The sequence below is a fragment of the Lathyrus oleraceus genome, chromosome 1 (genome assembly GCF_024323335.1).
Source record: "Lathyrus oleraceus cultivar Zhongwan6 chromosome 1, CAAS_Psat_ZW6_1.0, whole genome shotgun sequence".
Classification (NCBI taxonomy): Eukaryota; Viridiplantae; Streptophyta; class Magnoliopsida; order Fabales; family Fabaceae; genus Lathyrus; species Lathyrus oleraceus.
Window position 1 is genome coordinate 445058195 of NC_066579.1, and position 8921 is coordinate 445067115.

Genomic DNA, 8921 nt, shown 5'->3' on the forward strand with positions numbered 1-8921 from the left:
AATGTATATGAATTGTTTGTATAGTGACATGTTTATGTTGAATACGTTTATGCTTATATTTCAAAGCTTGTAATATGATTTCTAAAATTTTCCAAATTCAAAAATTATTTTAATTTTTAAAAATTCATAACATAAAACGGTAAATCACCCGAAACAAAGCCTTGAATTTTTTGTTTATTTCATGAGAAATAAAAAGCTTTTAAGAGTTGTCTTTCTTGGCGGGTAGCTTTGTTCTCTACTTCTCCTTAATCACACTTTATTCAACTCCCTTGATGTCTAGATAGATGTTTTGGAGCTCAACAATCCACTAAAAATGATTCATTCAACTCCATTTCATATCATAAAATTTGATTTTGATTCAAATATTAAAACTTTTATTGGGTCCCTTTGTAATGTGATAAACCTTTAACTATAGACTATCTAAACAATCCCAAAAAGATTTAGCAGGAAAGGAAGTCCTGTCATTATTCCCTAAAGATTAACATCCTGGCACAGAAGCGCGTCCATCAAATCCTTATCTCCATATTTTCACCAAGCAATCATGGCTAGCCGAGGCAATCAATTCATCTTCGGGTGAATCTGCCAGTCCAGCAATCAACCCTTTGTGTGCCATTACTGACATTGTTCTACTGCTCTCAATTGGACTCCAGAATTCAAGGTTCTGCAAAATTTTGTCAATTTAGAAGGGACTTGAGTTTCTAATTTATGCTAAAAAAACTATAATTTCCGTAGGAGTTTTTAATCCATTGTATATAGAAAGCTGACATTGTTACCTGATAGCCACCAATAACTAAGAGGTTAGAATATGTTGGATGAAATACGCACGATTGAAACTTGTTCCCGTTTGAAAGCAACTCACTGATGCATTTTCCATCTGACCAAACTCGTGCACAGTCTTCACTGACAGAAGCAAGAAACTTTCCACTTCTATCCCAACAAATGGAAGCTACATCTTTATCATGTGCCTAGAAGGAAATGAAATTCAGTTATGATACACCCAACATTCAAGCAGTGAAATGAAAGGTTAAAACTATGGTATATTATAGATAAGAATTAACCTTTAAGTTACCTTTAGATTGCACACAACTTTAGCGGTCTGAACATCAATTAGTTTGGGAATATTTCCAGTAGCAGTAGCTATAAACTTCCCATGAACAGGCTGAAATCTAACTTGTTTACTACCTCCCTGCAATACATTATTAATACTAATTGGCTTCATATTTTTAAAGCAAGTTTCTAAGCATATCAAGGAGTACATCATATCTAGCTAAAAAACAACACCACGGTTAAGGGCTTGTTATATATTGATTATTCACTATTCAACTCTAGAACAAATAGCAACCACCACGGTTAAGGGCTCGTTATATTGATTATATACATATTATTATTCCAAACTGACCTTAGTTATATGTAAGATAGAACGCTGGTTCACATTCCACATACGGATTATATCATTGCTATCACACGAGCAAAGAAGGTCCACCTTACTTGGGTGGAAGTCCAGTGACATTACTTGTTCAGAATGTCCAGAAAGGCTGAACAACGATTTTTTTGGCTATACCATGAAACAATACAAAAAATAGATTATCATTAAATTTGCCATAAAAAGCAACGGAAGAAAAGGCAAATGAAAGTGCAAACAGGAAAGAAAAGATAAAAGTGAAGGGAAGATGGAAATGATCCACATTCTAAATAATTGGATGTTATGAATATACACGAAGAAAATCAAGACAAGAAGAAAGTGATAACAGCTTACTCTGTCTGCATCCCATACTCTTACAGATTTATCAAAGGAAGATGTTGCAAATATAGTTGAACCTGGCCTAAACCGAACATCTGTGATGAGAAGTGAATGTGTTTCTTCAGTAGCATAATTATTAAAGGTGTCCATCTTCCAAATAAAAACCTGTCATCACAAACTGCAATTAGTTTGGAACACAAGGAAAATCCCAGACCATGATTAAGAAGGGATAAGCTAAAATAAATTTGGAGGTTGATTAGCTTGAACAACCTTCTTGTCATGCCCAGCACTTGCCAGAATTTTTCCATTTGATGAAAAATGGCTGGCCAAAACCTTGCTTTTGCTCGAGTGAAGGCATCCAATTTCTTGGAGTGAAAAATCTATCAAAAGGTTAGAAATCCTTGTGTTAGACATAAGTATTTATAATCTCAAGAAGAATAAGAATGAAGGCCACATAATAACCTCGTTATATGCAGTTCAGCACTACCTAAGGGGATAAAAATATACAAAAAGGTTTATGGTATGTCCTACATAAGCCTCTATCATTATACTAACAACCTATGATAGTTGACTTCATCCTGCAAAAAGGTTTTTGCCGCTTATACAATAACTCATCTGAAACTACACCACAAGATTAACTTAATAAGAAGATTTTAAAACTATACTATGCTAAAAGAAAATTTGCTATGGGCTCACATCTGGTGTCTTTACAAATCAGTATAAGAAAGGATAATCTGAAAATAAAGCACACTGTACAGATTGAATAAAGGCAGAGTACTCTTAGCATAAGTCCATGAATATTTTACCTTTATTTTCATTTCTACTGTTTGTTCCTGAAATTCGTTTCAGATTTTTAAAAGGCATAGTTCGATGATCAGAATTTCCATCTTCAATAGACAGGTAAGAATCCACATTTTCATCTTCTGGTTTTTCATCTGCTACATCCACACAGTCCTATTATTTATATTCCATTGGAAAGAATACAAGTTTAGAAGACAGGAATCAAATTGACAAAAGAAAAGAAAAAAAAATGAAGTAACAATGGTAGTAGATTTAAATAAAATTATTCATTGTAAGTAGGAATGAGAAGATATCAAGGTTTTTCTTTTAAAATATATGAAAACCTACCAGGACAGGTTCTTCAGGTCCCAAGCGGTCTGTTATCTTTCTCTTTGCGCGGTTCTGATTGAGAATAGGTAACATATTTTTCGGAAACATTAGCATAATAATAACTTTCTGTTGCCAATAAGGTACAATGCAACTGCAATGACTTGGAACTTAAAAGTGTTGAATACCATACATCAAGATTTTGGGATTGCATCTGCATTTGAAGATCCGGCTTACATTGAGGTTCTCCAACTATAATTTGGTCCAGTATCTGTATCATCATGGAATTAGTTTGCAAGGAATAATAATAACTTTCTGTTGCCAATAAGGTACAATGCAAGTACAATGACTCGGAACTTAAAAATGTTGAATACCATACATCAAGATTTTGGGACTGCATCTGCATTTGAAGATCCGGCTGACATTGAGGTTCTCCAACTATAACTTGGTCCAGTATCTGTATCATCATGGAATTAGTTTACAAGGAAGACAATACAATAACATGAAAACAATTCATATGAAATTTGAAATATTTTAGACAACTTAATAAAACTTTATCACTAGTTTGAGTCAGACGATAATAATGACAAAGAAGAGCTTGTTTTAAGAAGAGGGAAACCAAACAACAAAATAATCCTTCTGTCAAATGCAAAGGATCCTCATGAAAACCATGTTGGACACAAAAACCACAAGAATTTTTATGCCCTTAAATTATTTTCACAGGTGATGAAGAAGTAACACAAACTTGAAGCCATCTTCATCTACTTAAATTTACTTTGGTATAGATTAGCCATCCTTAAACCACATTCAGTTTTGTATAATACCCTTAATTTATCATGTTTGGTTAATCCAAAACAAGTCTTACATAAAATCATCTTTCACAGAGAAACTTTAATTGTCTTCTCCACTTGTTTGTTAGTTCTTCATTTTGACTTTCTCTAGTGTTCAGACTTATGAATCCAATGAAGTAAATTATTAATGAGCAATGTTTACTATCAAAAAGAAAAGATTGTGAACTAGGCTTTGATGTTTCACTTAGTTACATGATCTACCCCCACTATTATGAGAAATAAAGCTTCCTTGAAATCCAAAAATCAAAACAAATGTCTTTCGGAATATCAACCTGTGGGACACGAAAAAACAAACCTCTCTATCCTTATTGCTTGTTTCATTCTTGGGAATCTCTGGATATTGACCATTACATCTGGTAGAGACTCTAGGAGTTGTGAAAGTCTGACTATTAGAAGTACTTGTAGGTTCTTGTCCTTGATCAAGGATCGCGTCCTGATTTTCTCTGTTCAACACATGAGGCTGCTGTCCATAGTTTGGCATTTGCGAAAGTGAAGTTAGCATCTGGTTCTGCAGAACCAGGAAATTCCTAGTCAATAGAAAAGGATAACAATGTAGTACCAACAACAAACTTTCATATACACTTCAATAGAAATTTAGAGAAAAACTGAATACAAATGGAGTTCTTTGTCCAAACGATTGCACAAGCATACTACACCCACCTTTAAGGGCAATCCATTTGTTGGCACAAAATTAGGAGCATCATAGTTGTCTGCAATAAAAAATAACCATTAAGATCTTAAAATATATAATACATTACTCACTAATCAGCAAATGAATAAAAAATATTTTCAATAAAACTGAATATGAATTTTATTGTTTACATCCAAATGGGGAATAAGTTCAAGACATACTTGTTAGTTGACCGTTACATCTGGTAGAGATTCTAGGAGCTGTGAAAGTCTGATTATTAGAAGTACTTGTAATAAGTTCTTGACCAAGGACTGCGTCCTGATTCTGTCTGTTCAACACATGAGGCTGCTGTCCATAGTTTGGAATTTGCGAAAGTGAAGTTAGCATCTGGTTCTGCAGAACCAGGAAATTTCTAGTCAATAAAAAAGGATAACAATGTAGTACCACCAACAAACTTTCATATACACTTCAATTGAAATTTAGAGAAAAACTGAATGGAATTCTTTGTCCAAAAGATCCACAAGCATACTACGCCACCCACATTTAATCGCAGTCCATTTGTTGGCACAAAATTAGGAGCTTCATAGTCTGCAGACAAAAATAACCATTAAGATCTTAAAATATATAATATATTACTCACTAATCTCCTAAGGAATAAATAATATTTTCATTAAAGTTGAATATGAATTTTATTGTTTATATCCAAACGGGGAATAGGTTCAAGACATACTTGTTACTTGACCGTTACATCTGGTAGAGATTCTAGGAGCTGTGAAAATCTGACCATTAGAAGTACTTGTAAGTTCTTGACTTAGGACTGCGTCCTGATTTTGTCTGTTCAACACTTGAGGATGCTGTCCACAGTTTGGTATTTGCGAAAGTGAAGTTAGCATCTGGTTCTGCAGAACCAGGAAATTTCTAGTCAATAAGAAAAGGATAACAATGTAGTACCACCAACAAACTTTCATATACACTCTAATAGAAGTTTAGAGAAAAACTGAATACAAATGGAACTCTTTGTGCAAAAGATTCCACAAGCATACTAAACATCACCCACATTTAATTGCAATCCATTTGTTGGCACAAAATTAGGAGCTTCATAGTTGTCTGCAAACAAAAATAACCATTAAGATCTTAAAGTATATAATATATCACTCACTAATCAGCTTAGCAATAAAAAATATTTTCATTAAATTTGCATATGAATTTTATTGTTTACATCCAAATGGGGAAAAGGTTCAAGACATACTTGTTACTTGAGCTCCATCTAAAGGCAGCATTGCTTTTTGTCTTGCATCCAGAGGGTTTCTAGGTATGGGAGGCCCCACACGCATACGAATACCACTATCCTGAAAATTTAAATGACAAAATAAATCTCTCATGACATAGACTGAGTTTTCTATTCTCATTGTTATATGTTGTATTTATAATGTATACTGAGCTAGAGGATACCTTATAGACTTGCTTCTGGAGCTGGTTGCCTACATCTTGCGATGGGTGACTGACAAAACAAGATAATGGTACGTAAAGAGAAATATTGAGGATATTTCGACTATATGTAAAACCAACTTAAAATGTGCAACTATACACAATGTACTCTCAATATCCATAATTTTTTTTAAAGCAGAACAACACTTTTTTAGATTTATCATGTAGAAGTGAAACAAGCCAATGCGTATGAAGGGTGAAGTAGCACAGTTATATATAGTGTTACTATAGATTAATGGACCTATTGTGGACTATTCTGTTTATGGTCTTAAAAGAATAAATATATGCATGAGCTGAAAACAGTAATCACATGATAACCATTCAAATTTAAAATATGCATGAGCTGAAAACAATAATCACATGATAACCATTCAAATTTCAAATATGCATCTTTACAATTACATTGAACTAATCCCTGAGAAGAAGTCCGGGTTATTTTCACTGAAAAGAGCAAGCACACTTGGATCAATATTTTCAGCAAAATTGCCAAGGTGCTCATTATTTTGCAGTCTTGAAGGTATCATCAAGTGAGAAGCCTGTTGTGCTATGATGCTGTTAAAGCTAGAGCTGGCTTGAAACTGTTGAGATCTCTGCTCAATCATTGGCATTTGGGGGATTCTAAAAGTGGAACTATCATCCATTGGAGTATTGGTCAATCTAGAAACCTGAAAATTGGCAAGTGTATGACTAATAAATGACTGAGATTAAACACAGGGTTAACAGCAAATAAGATTATCAATTATCATTTAGTTACCATTTTATTAGAGGACTGTGGATCAGACCCTTGATGCCTCTTTACTCTAGACAAATATGTCTCATAGAAAATAGACCACCATTCATGCAGAAATCCATCTGGAGAATCAAGCTCTAAATCCAAACACTTCGGGTCTGTACTCATCAATTCAAAATGAGATTTAGTACACCAATATCAACACTAAAAAGCTTAAATTCTATTATCATTGTTTCAATTTCAAATAACTTAACGACGAAGAATCAAATTGATAAAAAAAACCTAATCACAAAATGAAATTCATTATTCAAAATGAGATTTAGTACACCAATATCAACACTAAAAAGCTTAAATCCGATTATCATTGTTTCAATTTCAAATAACTTAACGACGAATAATCAAACTGATCAAAAAACCTAACCAAAATGAAATTCATTATTGAAAAAAAAGCAACAATTAATCCCAAAAGATACAAACTCCCCTGCATCAGTCCATCCACTAGTACTAGATTATATCACAATCAACAAAAACCTTTAATCCTATCATCACTGATTCAATTTCAAATAACTTAACAAAGAAGAATCCAACTCAAAAACCTAATCAACAAAATCTGAAAACTCCAACTCCAAGTACCAATTGATCAAACCCTACAACTAATCTTATTCAAATCAATCCAAAATAAACAGTGATCCCGCCAAAGTCACACCACCAACTACAACATCATACAACATCACAACGAATAAAACATGAAAAGCATGCGAAATCAACAATTAAACCGATTAAGCAAACGCTTTCCACGTACATAAATATATAAATTCATTACAAATATACATAACATACAAGTAGGAGTTTGCGGAACGGTGGTTTCGTTCATGAAAATCGCAGCAGTGCTATACATTCCCTTTTTGATAAGATAATCATGCAAAAAGTACCGAAACCTACAAAACACAAAATCAAAATCAAAATCAAAACAAAAAAAACGAGTAAAATCGATCGATTAATATTCCATCACTCCATCACTCACATTGCATGAACATCTAAGGAATCGTTATTATTCGAGTCCATGAAGAAAACGATATCGATGAGTGCACGTAACGTAAGCTAATTTTTGGCTACTGAGAGGGAAAAAGATTGAGATGAAAAGGGATTGAAATTGATTTGAAAAAAAGAAGAAGAAGAAGTTACGAGTGACAGTGCCATGCAAATAGGAACGAAAGTTGGGTTTAGGGGTAAAGAAATTGTATGAGAGAGTGACAGTATATAAAGCGTTACTATACTACTGAGCACAAAATCAAGTGGGTCCTACACGGTTTGGAATTTTGATTTGACTTAAAAGGTTAAAATTCTTTTTTTTTTCTTACTATATGCACACACTTTGACACTTATAATTGACCTTAATACAAAGAGAGTGATTTTATTTTTATTTTTATTATTATTTTTTAGTGAGAGTGAGTGTTCAATGTATATAAGGATAATAAGATGAGGGTCATGAGATATTTTTCAAAATTTTAAAATATTTGTTTGAAATTTAAATTAAATATGTTTGACTTTGAATTTATTTTATAGATATTTTTTATTCGCTATCAATTACTATTTGAGAGATGCATGGAAATTTTATTTATTCATTTTTCTATTTTATTTTATTTTGTCTTTATTTTTAATTATACTTTAGTATATACGTAACATTTATTATTATTATTTTATTTTGGTCAAGTATTTTATTTTTATTTACTTATTTTACCTTTATGACATTTATGGTATAAAGTTCTAATCATTCTTAAAAGTAATTATGTTTAAAAAATATGACCAAGTTAATATTTGGTTTGATCAGATTGAGGGGATATGAACACATACAAATATTTGATGGAGATTGTTGATTTGTAGATTTTAAAGATGGATGAACCTACAAATACTTTAAACATATACTATAAAATCTAATGAAATGTTCATATTCATATATATATACACTTTTCTAAATCTTAAATTTTATACTCGATTATATTTATTATTTCGTCTAATTTCAAATAAGACAAAATATAAATAAAATAATTTAAGTATTAAAACTTATGTACACCTCTAAAATTATATACACGTATTTTTGAACACCTATAAGTGACTTTAATATGAAAATGATTGTTTTATTATTATTATTATTATTATTATTATTATTATTATTATTTTATTTAATAGAATTTAATTGAGAATAAATGTTCAATGTACGGATGAATAAAATAAGGTGTTATGAAATATTTTTCAGTGTAATTCAAACATTGATCTATCTTATTAATTGTACATGTCATGATATATCAATTTCTGTCAATCTAATAGTAAGATATAGTTCTTCACTTACACAAAGACATCGGAATAGAATTA

The 8921-nt window shown here is 31.9% G+C and overlaps 1 protein-coding gene across 7 annotated transcripts; it reads right to left on the reverse strand.

Annotated features, from left to right (window-relative positions):
- Nucleotides 1–239: 239 nt before the first annotated feature.
- LOC127082017 (transcriptional corepressor LEUNIG) lies at nt 240–7825 on the reverse strand. Of its 7 annotated transcripts, none has more exons than XM_051022244.1 (22): nt 7573–7825; nt 7389–7486; nt 6573–6706; nt 6221–6483; nt 5783–5831; nt 5580–5679; nt 5388–5437; nt 5061–5229; nt 4872–4918; nt 4552–4723; nt 4360–4409; nt 3995–4159; nt 3228–3305; nt 3042–3119; nt 2870–2923; nt 2548–2695; nt 2012–2121; nt 1757–1906; nt 1400–1555; nt 1070–1186; nt 774–965; nt 240–661 (listed from the first exon to the last, which is right to left on the reverse strand). In XM_051022244.1, the coding sequence occupies exons 1-22, from the start codon at nt 7611–7613 to the stop codon at nt 515–517; spliced, it is 2568 nt and encodes an 855-aa protein (XP_050878201.1). In that variant the 5' UTR covers nt 7614–7825; the 3' UTR covers nt 240–514. The 7 variants fall into 7 exon arrangements, with proteins under 7 accessions (XP_050878201.1, XP_050878198.1, XP_050878211.1 ...); XM_051022241.1 differs by having other exon boundaries at nt 3995–4207; nt 7573–7824; XM_051022254.1 differs by lacking the exon at nt 3228–3305 and having other exon boundaries at nt 3995–4207.
- Nucleotides 7826–8921: the final 1096 nt, after the last annotated feature.

Bases quoted from the DNA above. Each gene is read 5' to 3' on its own strand.
- LOC127082017 (XM_051022241.1), bottom strand. From the start codon at position 7,613: ATGGACTCGAATAATAACGATTCCTTAGATGTTCATGCAAT. The intron at 4,410-4,551 runs GTATGTCTTGAA...TTTTTATTGCAG, and splicing joins ATGTAACGGTCAACTAACAA to ACAACTATGATGCTCCTAAT. The intron at 3,120-3,227 runs GTATGGTATTCA...ATGATGATACAG, and splicing joins TGCAGTCCCAAAATCTTGAT to ATACTGGACCAAATTATAGT.